General features: G+C 35.1%; 2 protein-coding genes across 5 annotated transcripts in view; one reads left to right on the top strand and one right to left on the bottom strand.

Moving 5' to 3' along the window:
• LOC127869372 (dipeptidyl peptidase 9-like) overlaps nucleotides 1–11,501 on the top strand; it is a 169,624-nt gene extending 158,123 nt beyond the window's left edge. Inside the window, exons 18-22 of one of the 4 annotated variants that reach the window (XM_052411879.1) lie at nucleotides 3,147–3,249; nucleotides 4,456–4,505; nucleotides 5,688–5,830; nucleotides 8,959–9,070; nucleotides 10,481–11,281. In XM_052411879.1, the coding sequence (XP_052267839.1) occupies nucleotides 3,147–3,249; nucleotides 4,456–4,505; nucleotides 5,688–5,830; nucleotides 8,959–9,070; nucleotides 10,481–10,573 (501 nt within the window). In that variant the 3' untranslated portion in view covers nucleotides 10,574–11,281. Of the gene's footprint in view, nucleotides 1–3,146; nucleotides 3,250–4,455; nucleotides 4,506–5,687; nucleotides 5,831–8,958; nucleotides 9,071–10,480 lie in introns of all 4 variants that reach the window. The other 3 variants (XM_052411882.1, XM_052411880.1, XM_052411881.1) reach the window with 3 other exon arrangements.
• Nucleotides 1–12,736, bottom strand: part of LOC127869375 (uncharacterized) — a 319,605-nt gene that overhangs the window by 105,568 nt on the left and 201,301 nt on the right. The window lies entirely within an intron of this gene.

The raw sequence follows: 12,736 nt of genomic DNA, 5'->3' as shown, positions 1-12,736 counted from the left end.
GCCAACAGTTTCTTCCTTTACTTGATTTTTGCTTAAAAGAGAATGATTTTGACATAAACCAACATGCATGCGGATTGTGTCGTCCTTGATTAGCCTGTGTGTATTTCGCAGGCTAAAGTGGGACAACAATTTATACACATGCATTAAGCCCCATTTATCCAGAACAAGGCTTATTTTCATTATTGTTGATAATTGCCTTCAGATGAAAGCAATTTTAATTATTTAAGTTAATTGCCTTCAAACAAAAACTTAAATGATTATTGTTAACTGGTTATCAGACTTTCATGAGTACAGCTACCCAGAGATGTTTAACTACAAGAGCAAGTCAGGCCACACAATTTATGGGATGTACTACCGGCCCAACAATTACCATCAAGGGGTCAAGTACCCCACAGTGCTGTTTGTGTATGTTGACTGTTGACCAACTCCTTCAAAGGGCTCAAGTAAGGAAACAGTTTGACTTATATCGTATATAATATGAAAACAAGGGTCTGAAGTAAGGAAACAGTTTGACTTGTACAGTCTTTAATATGAAAACAAGGGTCTGAAGTAAGGAAACAGTTTGACTTGTACAGTCTTTAATATGAAAACAAGGGTCTAAAGTAAGGAAACAGTCCAGTATTTATTATCAAAACAAGGGACTCGAGTGAGGAAAGAGATTGACTTGTACAGTATTTAATATCAAAACAAGGGACTCGAGTGAGGAAAGAGATTGACTTGTACAGTATTTAATATGAAAACAAGGGACTCGAGTGAGGAAAGAGATTGACTTGTACAGTATTTAATATGAAAACAAGGGTCTCAAGTGAAGAAACAGTTTCACTTGCATAGTATTAAATGTGAAAACAAGGGTAAAAAAACAGTTTGCATTGTACAGTATTTAATATGAAAACAAGGGGCTCAAATCAGGAAACAGTTTTACTTGTATCATATATAATATGAAAACAAGGTACTCAAGTGAGGAAACAGTTTGACCTGTATAGTATTTAATATGAAAACAAGGGTCTAAAGTAAGGAAACAGTTTGACTTGTACAGTATTTAATATCGAAACAAGGGACTCTAGTGAGGAAAGAGATTGACTTGTATAGTTTTTAATATGAAAACAAAGGTAAGAAAACAGTTTGCCTTGTACAGTATTTAATATGAAAACAAGGGGCTCAAATCAGGAAACAATTTCACTTATATCGTATTGAATATGAAAACAAGGGACTCATGTGAGGAAACAGTTTGAATTGTACAGTATTTAATATGAAAACAAGAGTAATACAACAGTTTGCCTAGTACAGTATTTAATATGAAAAAATGAAGTAAGGAAACAGTTGTACTTGTATAGCATGAGCCGTGTAACAAAATAATAGCTATGCGCTCCATTTTGTTTTCCCTGTAACTGCACAGGCTAATCTAGCAGGACACTTTATTAATAAGCATTCAGCCCATTTTACTAGAGCAAGGTTCAAATATTTTTCTATTTCAGGCATGTACGACTGCACACACTGGCTGCGGAAGGATTTGCTGTTGTCATTATTGATGGTAGAGGCTCGTGTAGTTGAGGGATCAAGTTTGAAAGCCATATTAAAAACAGACTGGTATGTAACCAATTCAATTAGAGGTACTGGAAACTCATTATTCTTGGGACATACATTTTTGTTGGTTCGGTGGGTTGACCATTCTATCAATTTAACCAAATCACAAGAATTTAACACAATCACATGAATATAACACAATCACATGAATTTAACACAATCACACAATTTAACACAATCACATGAATTTAACACAATCACATGAATTTCACACAATCACATGAATTTAACACAATCACATGAAACACAACACATTAATTTAACACAATCACAATCTCTGATTTACAAGGGCATGGTACCGGATATGTCGAAGTGAACAAAAGTATCCCATCTTCCAACATTTAGATATAATAAATATGTTTGCCTTGAAGTTTTAACTTGCATTATCATTTATGTTGATGTGGTTTCAATTGAATCTAATTACTCATTGGTTTTTGCTCATTGTAAGTATACATGATTGCCTTTTTCTATAATGATAAGTATAGTAATCAAATTACTCTTGAAACGTGTAAAAGTGTAGATTGTGATATGTCTAGCTATGGATGTCTCAAAATTATTTGTTAAGCGTGATAACAACATGAAGCTGTGGACTTGGATTTTGAGATAGTTAAGCTGGAGACTTGGACTTTTAAATAATTAAGTTCCACTAAAGTGATGGACTTTTAAGATAACACATTTTTGCTAAAATCTTGCACTTTGAGATAATGAAGTTCAGTTGGAGTCATAGACTTTGAGATAATGAAGTTCAGCTGGAGTCTGAAAACCTGAGATAATGAAGTTCAGCTGGAGTTTTGGACTGAGATAATGAATTTCAGCTGGAGTCTTGGACTGAGATAATGAAGTGCAGCTGGAGTCTTGGACTGAGATAATGAAGTTCAGCTGGAGTCTTGGACTGAGATAATGAAGTGAAGCTGGAGTCTTGGACTTTGAGATAATGAAGTTCAGCTGGTGTCTTGCACTTTGAGATAATGAAGTTCAGCTGGAGTGTTGGACTGAGATAACAAAGTGCAGTTGGAGTCTTGGACTTTGAGATAATGAAGTTCAGCTGGAGTCTTGGACTTTGAGATAATGAAGTGCAGCTGGAGTCTTGGACTTTGAGATAATGAAGTTCAGCTGGAGTCTTGGACTTTGAGATAACGAAGTGCAGCTGGAATGTTGAAGTTTGAGATTACAAATTTCAGTTAGAGTCTTGGGATTTGTAGGGAAGCTTGTGACGTGCACATACGTAAGTGCATCTGCAATTTGGAAGCCTAACAACTAACAGCCTGTAACTGTATGTTGGATTTCAATGCCTAATATAGATGAAATACAGATGAAAGGCCAACAGTTTCTCAAGGCTTATTTAGACTGATGTTCATCTTATGTTAAGATTTAAGTATGATCATTATGAATCCTGGCCCCAGTCTGGTGTCTGACATCAGAGTACTACAGAAACTCAGCTAAATGGCTTGCATATAATACAGACTGAAGTCAACTTAAGGTTGCATAATCAAGATCATGACTACTGTGTGGCCATGGTCACCATGTGTGTTACCATGGTCACTGTGTGTTCATCGTTTCAGGGCACTACAGAGATAGAGGATCAAGTGGAGGGTTTACAGTGGCTGGCATCACATGTAGATTTTATAGACGAAGATAGGATAGTAATACACGGATGGTCTTACGGTATGTTGCCTCACTGTTAGCAATACACGGATGGTCTTATGCTTTGTTGCCTCACTGTAAGCAATACATGGATGGTCTTACGCTATGTTGATGAGCTGTTCTTATGTCTTGACTTCATTGGTTTTCATCTCTATATAGGACTAAAAATATGTTTGGTTCCATTTAATGGACTTAAGCAATTCTCTATGTCATTGGTTCGAATATATTGCACTTATTTGTTTTTTTACAAAATGCAACTATTGAAAACCTATAAGCAAACTAAATAAAAAACAGTCAAACTCAATAAGTACTAGAGTTTGTTATTTTGAATTGTATGTTGGTTAAATTAAAAACATTTATATGTTTGGCAGAAGTGTCTCTATACAGTTAGTACTTTAATCCGGATACCCACGAGACATGTTAGTATGATCTATAATTATGGTACTAATCGATGCACAATCCCGCCTCTAAAATATGTTATATTTAACCAGAATGTATAGAGTTTTGTTCAAGTGTTGGGGTTGAAATAAAAACAGTACAGTAGGTAAAGCAAGCGTTACTAATACAATATGGAATGAAAATGCAAAGAAAATACAATTAAGGCACAAATGACCATAAACCCTTCCTACAAACTTAATTTGCGTTTTTTGGAATTACATCTATTTTGGAAGTGTCTGGATTTAGGTACTCTACTGTTGTTATTAAAGCCATGGTACAGGACTTTGTTTAATGGATTGTTCATTTACTGTAAGTTGGCAGTTTTCACGAATATTTTGACAAAAGCTTAGCATTAAACACAACTTCTCTTGTCTGACTTCTTTAATGTTTTGTTTGATTCAGTGATCTGCAGAAATTTGTTACAAAAACAGCAACTTTACCTTAATTTAGGTACTTCTCTAGTGTTGAAATCTTACTTACTGGGACTGTCTTGTTTCCGATTATTTCTACAATATGAGTCTTGCTATGGTAAAATGGGGCTTAATGCATGTGCATAAATTGTCTGCTCATTAAAGCCTACCCAGAGGCTTATAAGGGACGACACTTTCTGCCGATGCTGATTATTCTTGTTTAAAAGCGACTTCCTTTAAATGAAATATTATACAAAAGCAGAAAGTGTCGTCCTTTGTTATCCTATGCAGAATTTTAGTTGGCCAATAAACAAAGATGATATCTTCTTATATCAGTCATTGCCTTACACAATAAAAGTGTTACTTACATTCTTTCCAGGTGGCTACCTCTCCTTAATGGGCCTGGCTCAGAGGCCGGATATATTCAAGGTGAGTGCCCTAAATTAATGTCAAACCTCTTCATACATCACTTTATAAATCATTGAATACGAATACATCAATTTGTATATAACTGCATATCAGTTTATTCATCCCTTTATTTATCATTGAATACATCAATATATACAGCAATTTGTATAACACTCTATAATCCCTTTGTACATACCTTAATACATCACTTTGTGAATCACTTTATATACTGACAGAAAAAAGTTTAGCTACATGGTTAATGTTACGGTATAAGAAATATAAAATGACCTTGGGAGAAGGTGGGCTAGGATCCCTCTAGGAGTCATACGAGACCTTATTGGCAGCATGAGACGAAGATGCATGGCAGTTATTGCTAAAGCAGGAGGCCATAACAGATATTGACAGTATTTGACATTGGATTATGATATGCCGAAATTCACGTAACATTTTTGACCAGATGAACCTGAAGAAATGAATTTATTTTGATACAGAAATGTGGCTTAATGGTTAATCTTTCAAAATTAAAAAATAAATCGGAAACAATTTTAATGTGTCAATATTTATATGCATGTGAACACATGTAGCTAAACTTTGTTCCGTCAGTATACATCATTTGAAACCTTCTTTTATACATCACTTTATGCATAACTTCATACAACAATTTATAGATCACTTTATGTATCACTTTATACATCACTTGATGATCACTCTATGTATCTCTTCATAACATCACTAAGAACATCACTTTATACATCACTTTGTTGTGATAATTTTTGTTTCAAATCATCTTGCATGAGATTGGAAATTCTTGAAAATATTGGTAGCCATTGCTTTATTATATGTATTATGTTTGAGTTGTTTCCCTGTTTATGAGGCATTTTTTAAAACTGAATATTTATATGTATATGAGCCTCATTCTGGGAAAATGTGGCTTAATACATGTGAGCAAATTGTCGTCTAAGAATAATAGCCTGTATGGTCCACACAGGCTTATCAGGGACAATTTCTGCTTTTATAGTTTTTTGTTTGAAAGGAAGTCTCTTCTTAGCGAAAATCCAATTTAGGTGCACTGCACAGGCTAATCTGGGATGACACTTTACACACATGCATTGAGCTCTTTTTTATTAGAGTGACGCTATATTATATACATATTATACATATATTGACCAATTGGCTGTTCAATTTGATGTTTGTATGCCACAGGTGTCTATAGCGGGTGCCCCGGTTGTAGACTGGCACCTGTACGATACTGGATACACGGAGCGGTACATGGACCTGCCCACTAACAACCTGTATGGGTATCACCGTGGCAACGTGCTCACATATGTAGACAGCTTACCGGAAGAGTATGTACTGCTGTGATAGACATAAAATCTGCACACACACAAAAAAATGTTTGCGTTTTTATGACAATTCGACCCAACATAAGAAGTGAACATTATGAAAATGGAAAACCTTTGTACCTTTTTTATACCTCCCGACTTATGAGCCGGTAGAAGAATGACTAATTTTTTACAATAGTGTTAACTCTTGATAAGGTTGTAGGATGTTCGTCCGTTTCTTTACCAGTAAACACAAGGCTTGTGTTTCTTAAGAAAAAAAAACGATACAAAAATTTATCATACCACCGTATTGATATCTGCCTGATATAACTTTGCCTGATATATTTTTTTATATCATGGTCAACAGGAAGTATCAGTCATGTGTGGATGATGGTCATATTACTCGGAATCAAGTATAAAGTAATGATTTTTAGTAAAATCTAATCAGATTCAACATAACAAACAATTTGATACCAAGATTTAATATATTTTAAACACAAAATGCAACAAAAACAGCAAAAAAAACTATTGTTTACAAATATTCAGCGCGCTCTCCTGACGTCATTATTAACACGTCAAACAACAATTGAAAGTCATATTCTTTCCTGCTAAAACTGAAGTTTTTTTAGCAATTTATTTCATTATTTCTTTAAAATCGGGGACGTTGAGATATGATTAACAGAAAAACAGGTTACTGCCTGATCTTTTTGTAATGTATCAGGCTCGGCAGTAATAAAATAACATCTCGGTAAGCCTCGCCGTTATATAAAGATCAGGCAGTAACCTGTTATTCTCTATACACCATACCTGTTTGCTGATACCGGCCTGATACAAAGGTGTCTGGTATAATTATGTATATCAGGTCAGTAGTGGGTTATATCTGTCAATGTTTTGATCTGAATCAAATATAAAGTATTTACGTATTTGTAGAAATAAATCGGTTTCAACGATGCAAACAATTTCATACAGAGATTTAGGATATTTTATACTCAAACGTATGAAGCATATTCATCATTGCCAAAAACTGTTGTAGCGATTATATTTCAATACTTTTTTATAACTTTGTGCGTAGAGGTATGATAAACAGAAAAGCAGGTTTCTTCCCTTTTGTTTTGTGATACAACAGGATAAGATTTAATTATAAGCCCCACCTGATGTATAAGACAACGATAGCTTGTTATTTTCTATGTCTCATACTAGTTACTCAACTTCTGACATAATTTCATAAAATAGAAATCCAACGGCATCCCATTCCCCATCTTATGTTCACATGTATCTTTGATAACATGCTAGTGCATGTTGTTCTGTGAGAATCGTCTACTCATCGTTCATGTCATCAGTGAAAATCGTCTACTGATTGTTCATGTTTTTCAGTGAGAATCGTCTACTGATGGTTCATGTTTTCAGTGAGAATCGTCTATTGATCGTTCATGTTCTCAGTGAAAATCGTCTACTGATAGTTCATGTTTTCAATGAGAATCGTCTATTGATCGTTCATGTTTTCACTAAGAATCGTCTACTCATCGTTCATGTTCTCAGTGAAAATCGTCTACTGATTGTTCATAATTACAGCAAGAATCGTCTACTGATCTTTCATGTTTTCGGTGAGAATCGTCTACTGATAGTTTATGTTTTCAATGAGAATCGTCTATTGATCGTTCATGTTTTCACTAAGAATCGTCTACTCATCGTTCATGTTCTCAGTGAAAATCGTCTACCGATTGTTCATGATTACAGCAAGAATCGTCTACTGATCTTTCATGTTTTCGGTGAGAATCGTCTACTGATTGTTTATATTTTCATTGAGAATTGTTTACTGATTGTTCAAACAAGGCAAACAATTTCATTTCTAAGATGTAGTATATTTTATACTCTAACGTCATGAAACATATTCATGACTGCCAAAACTGAAAAGTCGTAGCGATCATATTGTATTATTTATTAATAATTGTATGCGTAGAGGTATGATAAACAGGAAAGCAGGTTACTACCCTTTTCTTGTGTGATATAATAGGATAAGAATTGATTCTAAGCCCCACCTGATGTATAACACAACGATAGCCTATTATTCTCTATATCTCGTACTAAGGGACTCAATTTCTGACATTATTACATAAAACAGAAATCCAACTGCATCCCAATTCCCATCTTATGTACACATGTATCTTTGATAACATACTAGTGCATGTTTTCAGTGAGAATTATCTACTTATCGTTTATGTTTTCACTGAGAATCGTCTACTGATCGTTAATATTTTCAGTGAGAACCGTCTACTGATCATTCATTTTTTCAGCGAGAATCGTCTACTGATTGATCTTGTTTTCAGTGAGAATCGTATACTGATCGTTCATGATTTCAGTGAGAATCGTATACTGATCGTTCATGTTTTCAGTGAGAACCGTCTACTGATCGTTCATGTTTTCAGTATGAATCGTCTACTGATCGTTCATGTTTCCAGTGAGAATCGTCTCCTGATAATTCTTGTTTTCAAGGAGAATCGTATACTGATCGTTCATGTTTTCAGTGAGAACCGTCTACTGATCGTTCATGTTTTCAGTATGAATCGTCTACTGATCGTTCATGTTTCCAGTGAGAATCGTCTACTGATAATTCGTGTTTTCAAGGAGAATCGTCTACAGATCGTTCATGTTTCCAGTGAGAGTCGTCTTCTGATAATTCTTGTTTTCAAGGAGAATTGTCTACTGATTGTTCATGTTTTCAGTGAGAATCATCTACTGATCGTTCATGTTTCCAGTGATAATCATCTACTGATCGTTCATGTTTTCAGTGAGAATCGTCTACTGATTGATCATGTATTCATTGAGAAGTGTCTACTGATCGATCATGTTTTCAGTGAGAATGGTCTATTGATTGTTTATGTTTTCAGTGAAAATCATCTACTGATCGTTCATGTTTTCAGTGATAATCATCTACTGATCGTTCATGTTTTCAGTGAGAATCGTCTACTGATTGTTCATGTTTTCATTGAGAATTGTCTACTGATTGTTCATGTTTTCAGTGAGAATCGTCTAGTAATCGTTTATGTTTCAAGTGATAATCATCTACTGATCGTTCACGTTTTCAGTGGGAATCATCTACTGATCCTTCATGTTTTCAGTGAGAATCATCTACTGATCGTTCATGTTTTCAGTGAGAATCGTCTTCTGATTGTGCATGGTCTGATGGATGAGAATGTCCACTTCCTACACACAAGCAAACTGGTGAACGCTCTCGTGAAGGCCTGCAAACCACACACTCTACAGGTGAGTGGCAGGGGTCAGTTGTCATGGAGGAGTGAAAATAATCTTTAGTTGTATACTCGGGTGTAGTTGTCAATTAGCTCACAAGTACGGTCATAAGTGGTCATATAGCTCACTAGTTAAGTCTTACCTTATAAAATGACTCATTAGTACTGTGACGTTTTGTAAGCACTCAACAGGTTGAGTGGTCAGAAATTAAACAGTTACAACAGAAGCATTCTGAAGTACTCTGTCGTTAAGTGGTACAAAAGCTTTATTTTTTTCTCATTTTCAACTATTTATTTCTCATTAACAACTCTATAGTATTATTTTATGTTTGTTGTGTTATTTTGCTCCTTTATACAAAATAGCCTTTTAAGTTTGTTATCTCCAATAAAAGTTTTTAAAAACACCATTCAATTTATTCATTTGACAACAGTTGGTTGTTATAAAAACAATAAGTAACATTTATAGGTGTAAGACAATTTCAATGTTGATAATAAGTTTAGACTTAAAGGGATCTTTTCACGCTATGGTAAATTGACAAAATTGAAAAAAGTTGTTTCAGATTCGCAAATTTTCGTTTTAGTTATGATATGTGTGAGGAAACAGTAATACTGAACATTTACCATGGTCTATTATAGCCATTATATGCATCTTTTGACGATTTTAAAACTTAAAAATTATAAAGCGTTGCAACGCGAAACAATTGAATAATTTGGAGAGTTCTGTTTTTGTCGTTAAATTTTGTGAAACTACGAAGATTGCTTATATAACGTATAAAATACGTCAAGTATGTGTACTTGGCGGAATAGCTCAGTAGGCTAAAGCGTTTTTACTTCAGGACTATGGCAGGACTCCAGGGGTCACTGGTTCGAAACCTGCTCCGGGCAATGTTCTTTTCCTTTTTTTAATTTTATTCTTGATTTTTTACTGGAGCTTTTACGATCCAATGTTTACAATTATCAATATAAAGCATATAATGAATAAGTTAAAAAATGCCAAAATCTGTGAAAAGGCCCCTTTAAGTTGTAGGGGCCAAGGAAGTCATGATTATGTTATGCTTTCCATGGCAATGCCCGTATCTATTAAGTCCATTTTTTTGCAAAAACTGGTTAAAATGTGTTTAACCAACTTCATTTCATGTCAGCCATATATTTGTTCCGCAATCTGTTAAAACAGGGCTTAATACACATGCGTAAAGTATTTCCCAGAATAACAAGTGCATTATGCAAAGGCTAATTTGGAACTATTATTTCCGCTGTTATGGAATTTTTCGTTTAAAGAAACTATATTCAAAACAAAAATCCAGTCTATGTGGACAGTGTCTTCCCTGATAAGCCTATGCGGACTGAACAGGTTCATCTGGGACGACACTTTACCCACATGCATTAACTGCGGCTTTCCCAGATCTAGTCTCATTGTATATTTCAGTTGTATCCCAATGAGAGACATGGCATCCGAAGTCACGAGGCGTCCGAACACTACCGCGTCTTGGTGCTTAACTTCCTAAAACAGAACCTGTGATATGTACAAACAACTTATACGATTAGTCTTAGATACACAGTACAGAACACTCAGAGTGGTGATGGTAACCTTTGATACAACACGAAACAAGAAACAATTCAAGTTGTCATGGAAACACAGTTCAGAAAACTTCATACACAGGACAGAGTGTGATAAACAGATAAGTTAATGAAACTCTTACAGTTGTCTTGGTTAATGTAAGAGTAGATTTGGAAACTTTTTACCGCAGAAAAACACTTTGTTTCAAATGGGATCTGTACTATGCAGCCATCGTGTGTCACTGATACACCAACATTAAAACCAGTACAATTCACACTGTTTCACATTCAGCTTTAGAATGTTAACTGATGTGTAGTGTTCATTAATAATTGGGCCGTGCTCTGTAAAAAAGGGGGTTTAATGCATGTGCGTAAAATAACTTTCCAGATAAGCCTGTGCAGTCTGCACAGGCTAATCAGGGACGACACTTCCCGACTAAACTTGATTTTTGCTAAGGAGAGACTTTCTTTAAACTAAAAATATAAAAGCAGAAAGTTCCTTCCCTGATTAGCCTGTGCAGACTGTAAAGACTTGGACAGCACTTTACACACATGCATTAAACCCCTTTGTCACAGAGCACAGTCATGTATAGTAGGTAAACACATGCTCATTAATTTATTAAATGCAATGATATATTGAATGCATGTACTTATAAATAAGACACAATTTTGTTGGTTTTTATGTTGATTTGGTAAAATCAAGATATTTATCTATTATCAAACATTGATGCTGATTTTACAAACTTATTGTATCTATTGTTGGCACCTTTTTTAGCAATGAGATTTTTAGTTGAATATGTTATAAGTTGTAAATATGTCTGAGAGATTGGTTTAGTTTTACTTGTTCAGTACCGTAGTGGCGTACATAAATAAATAAAAACTATCAACTTGATGATGGATACATATTTTGTGCTAGTGGTATTGGAATATAGCCGTCGCTTTGTCCGATTGCCTGAATACCGGTACTATTTTGTCTGCCTGTTTGTCTGATAACATATGATATGAAATGAAAAGGTGACAACCATACATTTTCTATTAATACTTCTGTATGTACAAATAGAGAATGCACGGTTGATACTACGATATCAAAGAAACCACGATTGCTGCATGTATAAAAAGTGAATGTTAGGTTGATACTACGATATCTAAGAACCCACGATTGCTGGATGTATAAACAGAGAATGTAAGGTTGATATTGCGATATCTAAGAAACCACGATTGCTGCATTTATAGTGAATGTTTGGTTGATATTGCGGTATCTAACAACCCACGATTGCTTGATGTATAAATAGAGAATGTAAGGATGATATTGCGATAAATCCCGGACAATCGCTCCTACGGACAATCGCTCATTCGCTAAACTTGACAGGGCAGACAGGCCCTCCTACGATGTTTTGGCAGGGCGGACAGTCGCTCCTACGATGTTTTTACTGGGCGGACAGTCGCTCCTACATTATTTTGCCAACCGAACAATCGCTCCTAAATTATTTAATATCTAAGAACCCACGATTGCTGGATGTATAAATTGAGGATGTAAGGTTGCTGTATGTATGACTACAGAATGTGATGTTGATAGTGGGATATCTAAGAACCCACGATTTATGGATGTATAAATAAATAATGTACGGTTGATATTTCGATATCTAGGAACACAAATTTACTGGATGTGTAAATAGAGAATGTAAGATTGATATTACAATATCTATAAAACCACGATTGCTTGATGTATACAAAGATAATGTAAGGTTGAAGAACCAAAGATTGGTGGTTGTATAAATAGAAAAGTTAAGGTTGATGATGTGATATCTAAGAACCGACTTGGTAAGTCAAAACTGTTAAAAAGCAGCTAACCCGCTACCGAGAAAGCCATATGGATTGACCATTATGGTTAAAGGCTTGACTAAACATTTAAGGAACGTGGGCTCGATTCCCGTCCCGGTGTGTTGTGATTGTCATTGACATTATTTGTACGTCCATTCTTCCCTGACCTGTGATTCATGTAGGGCAGTGTTCAATTTCTGGCGTAAGTATTTGCACTTAGAAGTAATAAACCAACTTACACAGGACACGTGTTAACAGTTTAACAGACCGCTGTGATATTAATGAAATATTTTAGAACACGGCG

Source organism: Dreissena polymorpha, chromosome 2 (genome assembly GCF_020536995.1).
Source record: "Dreissena polymorpha isolate Duluth1 chromosome 2, UMN_Dpol_1.0, whole genome shotgun sequence".
NCBI lineage: Eukaryota > Metazoa > Mollusca > Bivalvia > Myida > Dreissenidae > Dreissena > Dreissena polymorpha.
This window is presented reverse-complemented; position numbering and strand designations above follow the sequence as displayed.